Raw genomic sequence first — 18703 nt, 5'->3', positions numbered from 1 at the left:
ATCGTTTTTCTTGGCGTTTTCTCACTCCCATAGACTTCTATTGGAGCAAAACGCAACGATTTTGAGTAAAAACACCGGTTTGAGCAACATACAGCGTTTTTCAAAATGCCAAGGAGCTGAAAAAAAACGCAAAAAAAAGTGAAAAAGCGCCAAAGTGAAAAACATCCAAGTGGAATTAGAAATTTGCGATTTCTCATTGATTTACAGCTAACATCTGGGCGCAGCATTTTTTACCATAAAAACGCTATGCGGCAGAATTGGCGTTTTTCTGGGCGTTTTGCCCCAAAAAAAGAAAAAAAAAGTAGAAACTTAGCCTAAGTGACTCCATCACACTACGGAATCCATCTGTAGCAGGTGCATGCAGAAGAAGCCAGCGCTTGCCTGCTTCTGCCTCCATAGAAGTCAATGCATTTCCGGAGACATTCTGCTAAAAGAATAAACATGTTTATTATTTCGGTGGAGTCTGGGGTCCGGAATTTTGCGTGAATGGTGCAGCAGAATCCCAATGAAAGCAATGGGAGGCTGCTGCACTGTATTTCGCAGCGTGGAATTCCACTCGGAAATATATAGTGTGAATGGGGCCATTTATGTCTTTTACTTGGAGAGTGTCTTGTAGTTGTAGCGTCAGTCTGCAACATTCCCAAAAGGGTCTGATGTACGAATGTTGTATTCTCGGAAGGTGTAGTAAAGGTCATCAATCTAAAAGTTTAAAACCAACAGCAGTGTTTCCCCAACCAGGGTGTCTCCAGCTGTTGGAAATTTACAACTCCCAGCATGCCCGGACAGCCGAAGGCTGTCCGGGCATGCTGGGAGTTGTAGATTTGCAACAACTAGAGGCACCCTGGTTGGAAAACGCTACTATACAGGCACAGCCCTGGTACAGGCATATAGTAATAGGCAGGGATAAGCTGCAGCTCCTCCAAACCAGACAACATATATCCGCCACATAAAGCGTCCAATACTTCTGAAAATAGAAGATCAAGCAACAGCGCTATTTGCTGTCCATTCTTCCTACCTATTGGCCAATATACTCATGTTATGGCAGCCTGTATCCACTCTGATAAAAACAGAAGGCTACATTATTATTACACAGTCCCCCAGGACACAGGACTCCCCCTTTGATGATCAATAAAAAGTTTTCTTTTGGGGTGTTCCCCTTTAAGTACGTCCATGAGGTTTGTCATAGGGCTCACTAGGACAGATCTTCCCAACCAGGGTGCCTCCACCTGTTGCAAAATGGCAACTCCCATCAGGCCCGGACAGCCAAAGGCTTGTTGTCTTGCAACAGCTGCAGTCACCGTAGTTGGCAAATACAGCACTAGGGGAAGGGTGGTGGTGGTCCACAGGACCAACCAGATCTAAGGGGGGGGGGGGGGGATTTATCAAAACCTGTGCAAAGGAAAAGTTGCCCAGTTGCCCATAGCAACCAGATTGCTTCTTTCATTTTGCAGAGGCCTTGTTAAAAATGAAAGAAGCGATCTGATTGGTTGCTATGGGCAACATTTCCTCTGGACAGGTTATGATAAATCCCCCTCTAAGCTCTTATGTTGTTTGGAAATGAAAGCAGCGCCCTGATTGGTTGCCTTGAGCAACATCTCCACTATAACCTTTATACTAATACAGATCAATCTCTCGTGATGCTTCATTGGAGACTAAGGCTGGGTTCACACTACGGAATTTCCGCCTGCAACTCTGCTTTGAAATTGCAGGCAGAAATTCCGCTTACTAAAAGGTATAGTGTGGTGAATGGGATTCCATTCACAAATTCACACTTCGGAATTTGTGAATGGAAAATCTGCTTGAAAATTTCCGCCCGAAGAATGGCGCTGCTCATTCTTCAGGCGGAAATACTCACGGAACACATTGCAGTCTATTGGAGACCGCAGTGTCGGCGCTGGCCACACTCGGAATCTCCGGGCGGAAATTTTCTGCCCGGAGATTCCGTAGTGTGAACCTAGCCTTAGGGTAAGTTTCCACTTTTTTTTTTTTTTGGGGGGGGCAAAAACGCCAATAAACACACCCATCCTGCCACATGGGTTTTTCTTTTTTTGTAAAAAAAAAAAAAGACACTGCGGCCAGCTGGTAGCTGCAAGTCTATAGGGAACTGCAAAATGCCATATCCACTTGGCGTTTTTCAGTTTGGCGTTCTTTCTTTTTTAAATCTTTTTGGCATTTTTTCACTCTTCTTTGGCGTTTTCCTGCTCCTTGGCAGTTTTTCAGAATTGTAGAAGGCATTTTTTTAACAGATATCATTGTGTTTTTCTCGCATAAAAGTCCAGCCAAGAAAAACGCCCTGTGGGTTTTAACTTTGGCGTTTTAGCGTGCGGTTTTTATTCTTTTTTGGAATTTAGCGATCCAAAAAATGGATGGAGTTAGCTTTTTTTTTTTTTTTTTTTTTTTTTTTTAATTACCGTATATACTCGAGTATAAGCTGACCCGATTATAAGCCAAGGCCCTTAATTTCACCCCAAAAACCCAGGAAACGTTATTGACTCGACTATAAGCCTAGGGTGGGAAATACATCATCCCCCCCCCCCATGTCATCACCCAGACCCCCATCATTAACACCCCGTCATCATCACCCTGTCATTTTCCACCCATCATCATCACCCCCGTCATCATCAGCCTGTCATTTTCAACCCCGTCATCATCACCCTGTCATCATCTCTCCCCAACGTCACTAGTCCGGGGCCGGCCCGGAGAGAGCGGAGAAGAGGGCCTCCCGGTGAAAATGTACAGCCCGGAATGACTAACCCTCCCCACCGGACGGTCCCTGCAGCATAGATGGCCCGGACCAGCCCACCCTTCCTTCCCACCGAGGGGAGGTGAGTAGAAAACTAAAGGCGGGAGTCTGGATGATGACGAAGGCCCGCGCAGTGGTCTTCAACCTGCAGACCTCCAGATGTTGCAATACTAAAACTCCCAGCATGCCCGGACAGCCATCGGCCTTGACGACTACACACAGGGACGTTCATGCGCAGGGACGTCTGCTACGCATGAACGTCCCTGTGCGGCGTCGTCAAGGCAACGTCACTAGTCCGAGGCCGGCCCGGAACGAGTGGAGAAGAGGGCCTCCCGGTGAAGATGGACAGCCCGGAACGACTAAGCCTCCCCACCGGACGGTCCCTTCAGCATAGGTGGCCCGGACCAGCTCACCCTTCCTTCCCACCGAGGGGAGGTGAGTAGAAAACTAAAGGGGGGGGTCTGGATGATGACGAAGGCCCACGCAGTGGTCTTCAACCTGCGGACCTCCAGATGTTTCAAAACTACAACTCCCAGCATGCTCGTAGTTTTGCAACATCTGGAGGTACGCAAATTTCAGCACAAAAAAAAATCATGCTGAAAAACTCGGCTTTTACTCGAGTATATACGGTATTACATTTCATAGGTTACCATTAAAGAAGAAAAAATAAAAAGACCGTAGGGATGGGAAAAATTGGAGGGAATGAAATTTATATTTTTTAGAATGAAATTTTTATTAATTTTCAATCAGGGACCAATTTATGTGAGCGGGCAGGGACATAAATATGTAGCTGGCAATATTAAAAATGGATAAAGGGGCCATTTAATTGTAAAAATAATATATTTTTAAAATTAATTTTGTTAAACTATGTTTGTTAAATGTGTTTTATAAAGTGTGTGTGATTATTTCTTTTTTAAAACTTTATTCTCTTTATTTTATAAATTATTTAGGTACTACTACTACTCCCAGCATGAAACAGACTGTTCCATGCTGGGAGCTGTAGTACCTGCATTAACCCCTTAAGGACTCAGCCCATTTTGGCCTTAAGGACTCAGACAATAAAATTTTTACGTTTTCATTTTTTCCTCCTCGCCTTCTAAAAATCATAACTCTTTTATATTTTCATCCACAGACTAGTATGAGGGCTTGTTTTTTGCGCGACCAGTTGTCCTTTGTAATGACATCACTCATTATATCATAAAATGTATGGCGCAACCAGAAAACACTATTTTTGTGGGGAAATTAAACCGAAAAACGCAATTTTGCTAATTTTGGAAGGTTTTGTTTTCACGCCGTACAATTTATGGTAAAAATGACGTGTGTTCTTTATTCTGAGGGTCAATACGATTAAAATGATACCCGTTATTACATACTTTTATATTATTGTTGTGCTTAAAAAAAATCACAAACTTTTTAACCAAATTAGTACGTTTATAATCCCTTTATTTTGATGACCTCTAACTTTTTTATTTTTCCGTATAAGTGGCGGTATGGGGGCTCATTTTTTGCGCCATGATCTGTACTTTTTTTTTGATACCACATTTGCATATAAAAAACTTAATACATTTTTTATAATTTTTTTTAAATAAAATGTATTAAAAAAGTAGGAATTTTGGACTATTTTTTTTTTCCGTTCACGCCGTTCACCGTACGGGATCATTAAAATTTTATTTTAATAGTTCGGACATTTACGCACGCGGTGATACCAAATATGTCTATAAAAAATGTTTTTTACGCTTTTTGGGGGTAAAATAGGAAAAAACGGACGTTTTACTTTTTTATTGGGGGAGGGGATTTTTCACTTTTTTTTTACTGTTACTTTTACATTTTTTTTTTTACACTTGAATAGTCCCCATAGGGGACTATTCATAGCAATACCATGATTGCTAATACTGATCTGTTCTATGTATAGGACATAGAACAGATCAGTATTATCGGTCATCTCCTGCTCTGGTCTGCTCGATCACAGACCAGAGCAGGAGACGCCGGGAGCCGGACGGAGGAAGGAGAGGGGACCTCCGTGCGGCGTTACGAATGATCGGATGCCCGCGGTTATGCACAGGACGTAAATGTACGTCCTGGTGCGTTAAGTACCACCTCACCAGGACGTACATTTACGTCCTGCGTCCTTAAGGGGTTAATAGACAAGATAGCAGCGGGTGTCACTCCTGACACCCGTTGCGATTCTCCTGTATAATCTACAGAAGCCGGCAGCACGGCCGCACTTCTCCGCTCTGCTGCCCGGCACTGTATTCTTCTGTGATGTGAAGCTCTCTTCACATCACAGATTCATATTTGACGCTGAAAGTTGTGATTGGCCGGATGGTTCACACAGAGTACAGTGCCCGGCAGGAGAGGGAGAAGTGCGGCCATGCTGCCGGCTTCTGTACATTATACAGGAGGATCACAACGGGTGTCAGGGGGTGACACCCACTGCGATCTGTAGGTACTACGGCTCCCAGCATGGAGCAGAGTGTGCTACATGTTGGGAGCAGTAGTACCTGCAGTAAGGGAAAGGTGTCACTCATGACTTTTTTTTTTTTGTTACCCAACAAAATTCTTTAAAAAATAAAACTGCCGGGAAACTGCCAAAGGGGCCAAAAATGCAGTTTCCACAAAAAGGCAAAAACGCCAGAAGAAAAATGGCAAAACGCAGAAAAATTTATTAACGTTTTTTCTCTCGTTTTTTTGGCCAGAAAAAAAAAAAACAAGTGGAAACTTAGCCTCAGCCAGTCTATGTTACAATACACTAAGGCTGCAAGCAACGTCCACAGTCTGAACCCCACATTTAGGACAAGACGCTTCTATACACACGTTAAGGGTCACAATACATATGGATGCAGTGCGGTGCATCCCATAATGTGAACAGCGATGCGTTATTATAGAGAGAAGCAGGGCCGGGCCCCACCAAAAAAATAAAATATTTATATATATGCCATTGCATATCAGAAGGACATAAAAAAAAAAATTAAAAAAAATACAATTCTGGGATTTTGTATTTTTTCACTTTAACGCCATTCACCGTACGGGATATATGTTATATTTTAAAAGTTTGGACAATTACACATGCGGAATGTTTACATGGTTTTTATTATTAAAAATCAGAAAAGGGGGGGGGGTGATTTGAACATTTAAGAAAGGGGTTAATGTGTTTTGTTTTTCACTTTATTGGTCCCTAAGGGGACTATTAGGAGGAATCAGTAGATTCCTCATATAGATCAATGAAATTCCATAGAACTTCATTGATCTGTGTGAGCTGCAATAATTTGGTCCAGCCTGGTCCAGCCAGGCTCTATCAAATGCAGAGCCATGGACCAAAAGGAAGCAGAGGTGGATCGCCAACCCCCCGATCGTACTGCGGGAGGGGGGGCGATCCACTCTACTAGTCTACAAGGGATCCACTCCACTAGACCACCAGGGAAAGGTTGAAGGTCCCTTTAGACGCCGCTGTCAGCTTTGACAGCGGCGATCTGAAGGGTTAATAGCCGACCGCGGCGATTGCCGCATGTCGGCTATTAACGGCGGCCCCCGGCTACTGAAAACAGCTGGGGGACACTAGGTATGGAGCGGGCTCGAGTCAGGAGCCCGTCCATACACCCTGAACAGCACCATGATAGACTAGGTCCGTCATGGGTCGCTAAGGGGTCATGAAGGTGAAGGTGCCGCCTGGGTCCAATGGACCCAGCGGGACCCATTATAGGGCCGGACCGCAACAGAAGACGAATCTTACCACTGTACAGCAGCCATCTTCAGCTTCGGAGTCATGTGACCGCACGCGCATTCTGTCAACTTTTGGTAGATACTATTTCCTAGCCAGCTAAAGGACCTCTGATGATGTCATGACCATGTGACCAGTCATGTGACTAAAATCGAGTAGGCGGAGCCAGTCTGGAGTCTGTAGGAAACGCAAGTGATTTGGCGGGCTTATGAGTGGTTTGCTGGTGAGGAGAAGGCAGAAAAGCTTTAGTAGCAGGTGAGGTTTTCTCACGAGGCTGAAGTTGGTTTCTTATTCGTCCAGTTTTTTATTCACTGAAGTTGGTTTCTTATTCGCGCATGGTCTTATAGATGACTGTGACTAATAAACCTTTTCTCCACTTATTTCTCTGCAGTAAATCAGTTTTTTATACATAAATGTTTAATATTATTTGGGAAAAATCAGATTCAGAAGAAAAAAATCTAGATTTTGTATTTTTCCTGAAAAAAACAATAGTAAAAAATGGATGAAAAAAATCTGCATTTTGAATACGTAACTGATGATTTCAAGGGGTTAAACGCCATTGGGCCACTGAATTAAGGATGGAAATATAAAGAGTAAGGGCCCCTACATAATACCCAACTGTTTCCAGCCTGGTCCAAACTGAACTGGCATGAAAACAGGTGCCAACCTTGCCAACTAGATACATTTTTTTGCATTTTGAATAAGTAACTGGTGATTTCAAGGGGTTAAACGCCATTGGGCCACTGAATTAAGGATGGAAATATAAAGAGTAAGGCCCTCTCCATAATACCCAACTGTATCCAGCCTGTCCGAAACTGTGGCTTGGCATTAAAACAGGAGCCAACCTTGCCAACTATATACATTTTCTACATTTTGAATAAGTAAATGGTGATTTCAAGGGGTTAAACGCTGTTGGGCCACTGACCAAAGGGTTGAAAAATAAAGGGTAAGGGCCCCTCCATAATATCCAACTGTATCCAGCCTGGCCCAAACAGTGGATTTGCATTAAAACAGATGCCAACCTTGCCAACTATATACATTTTCTGCATTTTGAATAAGTGATTGTTATAAGGGGTTAAACGCGGTTGGGCCGCTGACCTAATGGTAGGGGTATAAAGAGTAAGGGCCCTAATTACTGCTTTTAAAGCATCCCAGACCATTCACTCAGACGCTGTCCCAGAATTTATTTCGAAATAAGATTGCACCTTTTTATTTCCAAATCCTCCCCTATATTTACAACCAAGATTAATCCACTCTTATTTCCCCTTTTTCTTTTCATCTTGGGATGAAACTGGAGCATTAATGGGGAATGGGCTGATATGCTCCTTGATTCGTACTTGAAATTTTGTACCCAGGAAACAATCTCATCTGAACCTAGTGCCAAAACTGTTTGAGACAATGTATTTTTTGGATTTGCTATAGCATGAATACATCTTCTTCTTCTCTGGATTTTTTGACCTCCATAAATCAACCCACCCTAACTCCTCAACCAGTCACCTTAAGGGTGATACTGTATGTTTAATTTGTTGTCTTTCCATTCTCAATCTATCCTCTACCTCATCCATAACCGCATTATAATCACCCATCACTGCAATTGGTATATTTCCTACACTTCATCTGTACTTGCATAGACCAAACAAAACCCCGGACGAGTAAGGCACATAGACAAACGCCAACAGCAGCTTCTTACCATAATAATTATGTTATAAAAAATATATATTCCTTTTTAGTCTATTTTTGACCCCAGTTCTTCAAGATCTACTCCCTTATGTATCAACACACTTACCCCCCCCACCTTGAATAACCCGTATGAATCATATATTGACTTGAGACCCACCTTCTCTGTCAGATTCTAGTTTTCTCTAATGTTAAAGGGGTACTCCACCCTTAGACACCCCCGTGATCTCCCGGCTGCACCCGGCGTTCGTTTAGAGCGTAGGGTGCAGAGCCTGAGGCTTGTGACGTCACAGCCATGCCCCCTGAATGCAAGTCTATGGGAGGGGGCTTGAAGACCGTCACGCCCCCTCCCATAAACTTGAATTCAGGGGACATGGACGTGACATCACGAGCCTCCGCCCGTCGCCAGTCCTCCGGCACGGAGCAAGTTCGCTCCGTGCATCGGATGTCTTGGGTGCTGCAGCCAAGATCGCAGAGGTCCCCAGTGGCGGGACCCCTGCAATCAGACATAGATGTCTAGGGGTGAAGTACCCATTTAAGTGTGTTTCTGGTAAATGTTTTTCTATTACTTTGAAGATTGCTGTTTTCAGACCGCTGCATTCTATCAGCCAACCTCCTCACATTTCATATTACAATTCTCATTACTTATCTAGGATATGAAAAAAGACAAAAATAAAAAGTACCCTAAGTCCGCTCTGCTCCTTCCAACCCCCCTTCCCCTATGGAAAACACCAGGAACTACCTGATATTTTCTCGTAACCTGAGCCCAACCCCGACTAGGCAATTTACAATTTACTCACAGCAGAGGGGGGAAAAAAAGAAAAACCCTATACCTTACTTCAGTCCCAGTACCCTCTTCAGTCTGGTCATCTCTTTTTTGGTACTTCCTACTATGCCTTCAACCACTCCTACTTTTTTCCTCTATCCCTGCCACTCTTTAATTTGCTGCAAGTCTTGCCTTAACATAGCAATACCTTGCCTTGCCCCACTAAGTTGGTCTTAGATCTCTTAGTGATGAGCGAACTTTTCAAAAATTCGATTCGGCCGAATTTTCCGAAAAAGTTTGTTTCGATCCAAATTTTTTCGCAACGAATCTATATTAAAAAAAGGCTATTTCTAGCATACATACAGCCTCTATAGGGATATGTTGTTCTAAAACGCATATGGAGTGTGCTGGGGTAGTGAAATAATACTGATATTCAGAATAACATGCAGATTACCGGCATTGCTTTTAGAATCACTGCCGCACAGCAGCACAATGACGGAGCCTGGTGGTGGCATCAGTGTCAGGAGACCATATAGTGACTGAATGACATAGCGTGGAGGTGTTGGCAGCATGAGGAGACCATATAGTGGCTGAATGGCACAGCCTGGAGGTGTTGGCAACATGAGGACACCATATAGTGGCTGAATGACACAGCTTGGATGAGGCTGAAGCATGAGGACACCATAAAGTGGCTGACACAGCGTGGAGGTGTTGGCAGCATGAGGACACTATATAGTGGCTGAATGGCACAGCGTGGAGGTGTTGGCAGCATGAGGAGACCATATAGTGGCTGAATGGCACATCGTGGAGGTGTTGGCAGCATGAGTACACCATATAGTGGCTGAATGACAAAGTGCGGACATGTTGGCAGCATGAAGCGACCATATAGTGGCTGAATGACACAGCGTGGAGGTGTTGGCAGCATGAGGAGACCATATAGTGTCTGAATGGCACAGCGTGGAGGTGTTGGCAGCATGAGGAGACCATATAGTGGATGAATGGCACAGTCCGCAGCATGAGTAGGCATTAGGCCTTCACAATCCCTAAGATTAAAAGATGAATTAAGAAATTTAAACCGAAGATTTTGGATAGCGGGTGCTTTAGAGGGAGAAAATTAAAAATTCCCAGACCCAGGCCCAGCAGTGCCATCATTTTTTGATTTGAAATTTAAAACAAACTTTCAATGTCCCGTACACCAGCGTGTAGGTACGAAGGACCAAATACAACAAGCCCCCACAGGGCTCATGTGGCCATGAGATGTAGGCGCAACGTCTCAATTGCCCTGACCGGCCATTGTTTCCAAGACTTTTCGCCAAGGCAAACCATGTGAAGAACAGTGTGACACCGCCGTGCCCTGCACACATGGTATGCTGAAGGGCCACTGAGACTTGTCCGGGCAGTGGAGGCTTAAGACACAGTGGAGGCTGAGTAGCACACTGTCACACGACCAACAGGCTGACAGAGTGTAGCAGGAAGTAGCATTGAGTACACACCAGGGCTTCAGAATCCCAAAGAAAAAACAACCATTTAAAAAAAAAAAAATGTAAGAATATTTAGGACAGCGGGTGCTACCTATATATTGCCTGAATGACACAGCCTGGAGTTGGCTGATGCATGAGTACACACCAGGGCTTCACAATCCCCCCCAAAAAAACACAACAATTGTAGAAATTTATGAAGAAGACTTTTGGATAGCGGGTGCTACCTATGAAAAAATTTGAAATTCCCAGACCCAGGCCCAGCAGCGCCATCAGTAAACCATATATTGCCTGAATGACACAGGCTGGAGTTGGCTGATGCATGAGTACGCACCAAAGCTTCACAATCCCTAATAAAAAGACAAACATTTTTGACGAAAATTTAGGACAGCGGGTGCTCTCTATATATTACCTGAATGACGCAGCCTGGAGTTGGCTGCAGCATGAGGAGACCATTGAAATGTCTGTTTTTTTTTTATTTTATTTTTTATTTAAATCAAAATTTGTGTCCCGGACCCCGCCGTGTGGGTACAAAGGACCTAATCTCACAAGCACCCACAGGGCTCATGTGGCCGTAAGATGTAGGCGCAACGTCTCCATAGCCCTGACCGGCCATTTTTGGCTTTTGTACCTTTGTTTAAGAACAAGCGCATATCTGTTACGCCGAGCACTCCGGGTCCCTGCTCCTCCCCGGAGCGCTCGCGGCGTTCGTCTCCGTGCAGCGCCCCTGCTGACCGGGAGCGCTGCACTAGTGTCACCGGCGGGGATGCGATCCGCGTAGCGGGACGCACACGCCCGCGGGTCGCATCCCAATCTCCTCACCTGCCCCGTCCTCTGTCTGCTCAGTCCCGGCGCGCACGGCCCTGCTCCCTAGGGCGCGCGCGCCGGCTCTCTGAAATTTTAAGGGCCAGTGTGCCATTGATTGGCGCCTGGCCCAATCAGTACCTGCACCTGTGCCTTCCTTATAAAAACCCACTTCCCCTTCCTGCCATCGCCGGATCTTGTTGCCTTGTGCCCTGTGAAAGCGTTTAGTGTGTTCCCAAGCCTGTGTTTCCAGGCCTTTTGCTGTTGCCCCTGACTACGACTCTTGCTGCCTGCCCTGACCTTCTGCTACGTCCGACCTTGCTCTTGCCTTGTCCCTTTGTACCGCGCCTGTGTCAGCTGGGGTTAAGTCGCTATCGGGTGGAACGACCTGGGGGGTTACCTGCCGCTGCAAGTCCATCCTGCTTTGCGGCGGGCTCTGGTGAAAACCATTAACCCCTTAGACTCCGTTCCCCTGGTACGGCCCACGTCATATCCCCACTGACACAGAGGATCCACCACCAGTGTCCTCGCTGCATACCTATCCGGATCCTGACAATATCCAAGAGTCCAGAAGACTCTATAATGCAGGACGGTGGACCACCAAAAGACATTCTTCTCTAAAATAATTTTTTATGAAATAAAGAAGCAGAGTTCATCCCTCTCCATATTTTTTGGAAAATTTTACTTAAAAATCACACGTAACAAGTGTTCAATGGTGTAATGGTTATTATTCTGGAAAATTCAAGTTTATTACTGTGATAATTATCAGAAAATTCGAAAAAAACACTACCCAAGAGTGTTTAATAACCCCATACATTGCACCGTAAATGTTGAAATTTTAAATAAGCATGTATGTATTTCAAAAAATCCTAAAATTAAAAGCCCAAGCCCAGAAGCATCATAAAGTCAAGTAGTTCCTGAAAGACACAGGAGCAGTCAGGAGTAGGCATCAGCAGTACCCAAGAGGCTTTAATAACCCCTTACATAGCACGATCAATCGCGAGATCGAGCAATAACAGGTGTGTTATGCCCTCAGATGTCCGGGGCTGCACGTGCGCTACACTGAACGGACCAGCGTGTGTCTGTCTTTCACCGACAGGTGCGGGTAACCCGCTGAACCCCGTTCGCGATATGGATCAGGGATTGCAATTATTTGCCAGGAAAGAAGAATCACAACTAAGTGCGGGTCATAAGCTCGGGTTCATTAACTCCTTAAGGACTTAGGACGTAAGAATATGTCCTAAGTCCCGTCCCTGTCTATAACGCGGGGACCCCTGGCTAATAGCGCGCGGCCGCGATCGTTCGGCCACGCGCTATTAACCCTTCCGATGCGGCGATAAAAGCTGAGCGCCGTATCTCAAGTAAAAATAAATGCTTCCCGACTGCTCAGTCGGGCTGATCGGGGTCATCGCGATGCCCCGATCAGCTACCAGGAGAGAAGAAGGTCCCTACCTTCTTCCGTCGGCGTCCCGGCTCTGATTGATTGCTCCAGCCTGTAATTCAGGCATGGAGCAATCAACCGCTGATCACTCAGCTTGTTGCCATGCAACGGCAAGGCAACAATCTGTGTATGCAGTCAGCCATTGCAAGCTCATAGGTCCCTATAGGAGCTATGAGCTCGCAAAAAGAAGGGGTTAAAAAAAAAGTGAACCCTTTCAGGTATTCCCTTCTGAATTAAAAGTTTAAATCACCCGGCATTTCCTAGTAACAAAATAAAACAGTGTAAATAAAAATAAACATATGTGGTATCGCCACATGCGGAAATGTCCGAATTATAAAAATATACCGCCTTTAAAACCGCACGTTCAATGGTGTACGCGCAAAGAAATTCCAAAGTCCAAAATAGCGCATTTTTGATCACTTTTTATACCACAAAAAAGTGAATAAAAAGTGATCAAAAAGTCTGATCAGAACAAAAATGGTACCGCTAAAAACTTCAGATCACGGCACAAAAATTTTAGCCCTAATAGCGCCCTGAACACAGAAAAATAAGTTATAGGGCTCAGAAAATGACAATTTTAAACGTATAAATTTTCCTGCATGTATTTATGATTTTATTCTGAAGTAATACAAAATCAAACCTATACAAGTAGGGTATCATTTTAACCGTGTGGACCTACAGAATAAAGGTAAGGTGTCATTTTTACCGGAAAATGTACTGCGTAGAAACGGAAGCCCCCAGAATTTACAAAATGGCATTTTTCTTCAAGTTTGTCGCACAATAAATTTTTTTTTCCTTTCGCCGTGGATTTTTCGGTAAAATGACTATTGTCACTGTAAAGTAGAATTGGTGGCGCAAAAAATAAGCCATAATACAGATTTTTTGGTGCAAAATTGAAAGGGTAATGATTTTTTAAAGGCAAGGAGGAAAAAATGAAAATGCAAAAACGTGAAATCGCTCAGTCCTTAAGGGGTTAAGTCCCTGCCCTTTGTACACACCGCATGTCTCTACTACCGATTGGATGGTTTAGTGAGGTCCTCGGATCGGCCCCGGTGGGGTAGGAGAAGGCCCTGGCAGAGCGCCGAGAATTTAAAGATCATGGTTGAACTTTGCATTAAGCATGTATTTAGCTACTGCTAAACTTCCAAAAATTAAAGGCCCAAGGCCAGAAGCATCCGTGAGGCAAGTAGTTCCTGAAAGACACAGAATGAGTCAGGAGCAGTCATTCGCAGTACCCAAGAGGGTTTCATAACCCTAGTTGAAAACCCAATAGGGTTTCATAACCAACCATAATTGGGAAATGTTGGTGTAGCAGCATGGTGGCTGGAAATCCTGGCTGATCCATCCCTGATTCATCTTGACAAACGTCAGTCTCTCCACATTTTTAGTGGACAGATGAGTTCGCATTGGGGTGACTATGGCCCCGTCCGCACTAAACACCCGCTCTGATGGCACACTACTGGCCGGGCAGGACAGCTTTTCCAGGGCAAACTCTGCTGGTTGCGGCCATAAATCAAGTTTGGCTGCCCAGAAGTCCAGCGGATCTTCAATGGTTGTTGGCATGCTCATGTCAAGGTATGCCACCACCTGCTGGTTCAGGTCCTGCTTCATGTCTACCTGCTGCTGATGAGTTGCTTCACTATGCGGGTGAAGGAAGCTACTCATCAGACTCAGGCTGCTGCTGATTGAGCTGGTACTGCTCCTGCCACCCCTCCCCAGCAGCCATGGCAGTGGAAGGTGAGCGCAGAGGGCCCCCAGAGTCAGACCTGCGAGTGGATGGACCATGTGGCCGATAGGCATCGGCCAACTGACTACGTAGAATCTCTCTGTAGTAGGTCAGTTTGTCCTTCCAGAAGTCATCCCGCTGACGAATTTTGACAATTCGGGGGTCACTACTCAAGCAATTGAGCATGCATCGTGCCATTTGCGCCAGTGACTCGGAGGAACTACCTGCCTCCATCTCCACTGCATACTGCCACGGTGTGTCTGGGTCCTCTTTCTCGCCTTCCTCATAACCCTCTAGCTCCTCTGGCTGCTCCTGCTCCTCCTCTCCTGTCCGGTGACTAGAAACACCAGCCATCTCATCCAACCTAAACTGTGCTCCGCTCTTCCCCTAATCATCCTCCTCCTCCTCCAGTTCAGCCCCCACAGGGCTCATGTAGCCTTGAGATGTAGGCGCAACGTCTCCATTGCCGTGACCAGCCATGGTTTCAATAATTTGTTGTAGGAAATGTAGGAGTGGAATTACGTTGTTCATGGCGTAATCGAGGCGACTTACAAATAATGTGGCTTCCTCAAAGGGCCTCAGCAAACGGCAGGTGTCACGTATGAGCTGCCACTGGTTCACATTGAAGTTACACAGGGGAGTACTCCTATCTGCTTGGATCATCAAGAAATCAGTGATGGCTTTTCTTTGTTCGTATAGTCTGTCCAACATATGGAGGGTGGAATTCCAACGTGTGGCAACGTCACAAATAAGACTATGTTGTTGGATACTGTGTGCTTGGCGGTATACGTGGCTGAAGTGCATGCACAGTTTCCTTGCCATTTTCAGGATGTTTTGCATATGAGGTGAAGACTTGAGGAAGTGCTTGACAACCAGATTCAACACGTGTGCCATGCAGGGCGCATGTTTCACACTTCCTTGTCGCAGCGTGGACACGATGTTCTTCCCGTTGTTGGTCACCATGGTTCCCATTTCCAGATTTCGTGGAGTAAGCCATACTCGGATTTCTTTACGAATGAACTTTAGCAGTTCCTCCCCTGTGTGACTCTGTTCGCCAAGGCAAACCATGTGAAGAACAGCTTGACACCGCCAATCCCTACACACATTCTGACCCGCTCTTTGGTGGTCACCATAGATGAGGGCTTTAGAACTACCTCTTGAAACTCCAGGAATGTCCCTGTGTTGCCAGCGTACTTGTACAGTATAAAAGAGTTGTACATGGCAACCTGTACCATGTAGACTGCAACCTTTTTATACCATACACATGTTTTCTGCTTGGCACTATATGGCTTGAGGACTTGATCAGAAAGATCAACTCCCCCCATATACCGATTGTAGTCCAGAATACAATCAGGCTTGAGGACCGGTCCCGCGGTACCTCGCACAGGGACAGGGGTGCTGCCGTTCCCATGAATAGTGGTGAGCATAAGGACATCCCTCTTGTCCTTATACCGGACCAACAGCAGGTTCTCATGGGAAAAAGCACGGGACTCACCCCGGGGGATAGGAGTATGTAGGGAATGATGAGGCGGAAGGCCTCTTTGATTCTTTTGGACTGTCCCACAAGCGACCGTGGATCTGGCGGCGAGGGATGTGAAGAGAGGGATACTAGTATAAAAGTTATCCACGTAAAGGTGGTAACCTTTATCTAGCAATGGGTTCAAAAGGCCCCACACGATTTTCCCGCTAACACCCAGAGTGGGGGGACATTCTGGGGGTTCAAAACAGGAATCTCGTCCCTCATACACTATAAACTTGCAAGTGTACCCGGAGGTACTCTCGCAAAGTTTATACATCTTCATGCCATACCGCGCCCGCTTGGTAGGGATGTATTGCCGGAAGCTGAGTCTCCCCTTAAAGTTGATGAGAGACTCGTCAATAGCGACCTCCCGCCCCGGGACATAGGCCTCCCAAAATCTGGCCCCGAAGTGATTGATGACCGGCCTGATTTTATACAGGCAGTCATACGCGGGATCAGTTCGGGGGGGACATGCCACATTATCAGCATAATGCAAACATCTCCGAATGGCCTTGAACCGGGGACGTGCCATGGCCATACTGTAGAGGGGTGTCTGGTAAAAGACGTCCCCGCTCCAATATTGCCTGACACTGGGTTTTCTAACTATACCCATATGCAGCACAAGGCCCCAAAAGGTCCTCATTTCGGCTGCATCGACTGGAGTCCAGCCACCGGGTCTAGCTAAAAATGAGCCCGGGTTAGCTGCGACGAACTGTTGGGCATACAAATTCGTCTGTGTATCCATCAAATTAACAAAGTCGTCACTGAAAAAATTACCGAAAAAGTCAATTTCAGTGAACCCGACAATGTTAATTTTGATTCCTGAGTCGCCAATAAACTCAGGAATCACGGGCTCGTGGTCCGCTGGCTGAGTGCAGACAAGTTCTCAGGTACGAGGTACCAGTGAACTTGGCTGGGGGGCTTCACTAGTATGAGCGCCAGGGGGACTCATACTAGCATGGGGCACAGGGTCAAGGACAGAGGAGGTTTGCGGCGCCACACGGCGGCGTCTCCGCCGCCTTGGGGACTCATCGTCAGAACTAGATGATGAGGACGACGAGGAAATCAGGAAGGTGGGATCTTCATCGTCTTCTGAGGCACTTTCAGAGTCAGAGGCAATTATGGCATATGCCTCATCCACCGAAAACGCTCAACGGGCCATTTCCCTACTCTAATGGGGATACGGGTGTGTGTGTGTGGGGGGGGTCTTTTTGTATATGTACTGTGTGTGGTGTGGTGCGAGACTACCTCCCTAACCCGCCCTAACCGAAAAAAAATATAAAATAAAAAGGGGACTTTTTTTTTTTTTTTTTTAAGGGGGACTTCTAGCGCAAAAAAGCCAGCGCAAAAAAAAGCATTTATCTAATCAGTGGTGTGCGCACTGATTAGCGCTTGTGGCAGCAGGGGGCGCAGAAGTCAGTGGGGGGGTCCGGCCACTCAGCCCAGAACAGTGGCTGGTGGCTTGTACACAGACCCCCACACAAAAAAACCGAAAAATAAAAAAACGTTTAACCCCGAAAAAATGCACCCACCTGAACCCAAAAAAACCTGCTGATCAGTGATAAATCCCTGACAGCGGTGGGACAGGCTGCACCCACAGGTACGGTCCGTCCACACAGTTCATGCCTGCTACTGGTAGCACGGACCGCCTATGGGTGCAATAAAACATGAAAAAAAGCACTGGCACCACAAAAAAAAAACGCTGATCAGTACTACGGGACTGATCAGCAGCGGGTGGGCTTTAACAATCGGTGGCGGACCGCTCTTCTATAACTAAGAGGGTCCGCACACACGCTTAGGGAAAAAAAATAAAAAAAACATCTGCGCCCAAAAAAAAGGCTGGCGGCAGACCGCAGCGACCCAACGGACCCACAGACACCCACTGAGGTACGCAAAAAAATACTTTTTTTTGTTTTCAACCCTAACCTGTCCCTACCTAAATCTAAAGCTAACCCTGGGGGATTTCTGTGCCAAGGGGCCACAGAAAGGGGGCAAGGGGCACTTTTTTCACACTGAGGGGATGGTGGAAGCACGGGGCTCCATCCTGCTCGCCAGATCTGAGTGGAATGGCGGCAGAACGGAGCAACATGCTCCTAGCCCCCACCATCCCCTCCCATTACTCTGTGATTGGTGTGGCCACTTTGGCCACCCAATCACAACTGTACTGAGGGGGGTGGCAACAATGCCAGACCCCAGTACTGCACGGATGATGATTGGTGGTGTATATTACACCACCATTCATCATCTTTATCAGGGTCACACGTGACCCTGATGACCCGGAACCGCTGCAGAACGCCGGTTAATACTTCACAGCGTCCTGCAGCGCTCGCCAGTATAGGAGGTCCTCCGGACCTACTCCGGCACACTGCCTGGATGTCTGCTGAATGAAATCAGCAGACATCCGGCTCCGATCCCCGCCCGGCGAACGACGGGGAGCGGAATCGCAGCGCACCGCTGATCTGAATTGATCAGCGATGTGCTGCGATCGTGGACATGGGGGGTCATCATGACCCCCCTGGGCGATATGCCGTGATGCCTGCTAAACGATTTCAGCTGGCTGCGGGGGGCCGGGAAAGCTCATGACGTTCTCATTAACACGTTAAGGACTCTGAAGTGAAGACGTATGAGAACGTCATGAGTCCTTAAGGGGTTAAGCATTTATAACTCTGGGATGCTTTTACTTATGAATTTGATTCCGAGACTGTTTGTTTTTTCGTGACATATTCTACTTTATGGTAGTGGTAAGTTTTCGTCTATACTTGCATCATTTCTTGGTGAAAAATTCAAAAATTTTATGAAAAATTTGAAAATGTTGTCATTTTTCTAACTTT

General features: G+C 46.1%; 2 protein-coding genes across 8 annotated transcripts in view; one reads left to right on the top strand and one right to left on the bottom strand.

Annotated features, from left to right (window-relative positions):
* VPS35L (VPS35 endosomal protein sorting factor like) overlaps window positions 1–6631 on the bottom strand; it is a 169770-nt gene extending 163139 nt beyond the window's left edge. The window contains exon 1 of the mRNA XM_056535528.1: window positions 6474–6631. Within this exon, the coding sequence (XP_056391503.1) occupies window positions 6474–6508 (35 nt within the window). The 5' untranslated portion in view covers window positions 6509–6631. The remainder of the gene's footprint in view (window positions 1–6473) is intronic.
* The window catches only part of LOC130284782 (uncharacterized), a 63275-nt gene continuing 51197 nt past the window's right edge, over window positions 6626–18703 (top strand). For all 7 annotated transcript variants that reach the window (XR_008847142.1, XR_008847143.1, XR_008847141.1 and 4 more), the window contains exon 1: window positions 6626–6716. The gene's annotated coding sequence lies outside the window, so the exon portion shown is untranslated. The remainder of the gene's footprint in view (window positions 6717–18703) is intronic.

This window comes from Hyla sarda, chromosome 8 (assembly GCF_029499605.1).
Source record: "Hyla sarda isolate aHylSar1 chromosome 8, aHylSar1.hap1, whole genome shotgun sequence".
Taxonomy (NCBI): Eukaryota; Metazoa; Chordata; class Amphibia; order Anura; family Hylidae; genus Hyla; species Hyla sarda.
Note: the sequence above shows the minus strand (reverse complement) of the source record. Positions and strands in the feature narration are given on the sequence as shown.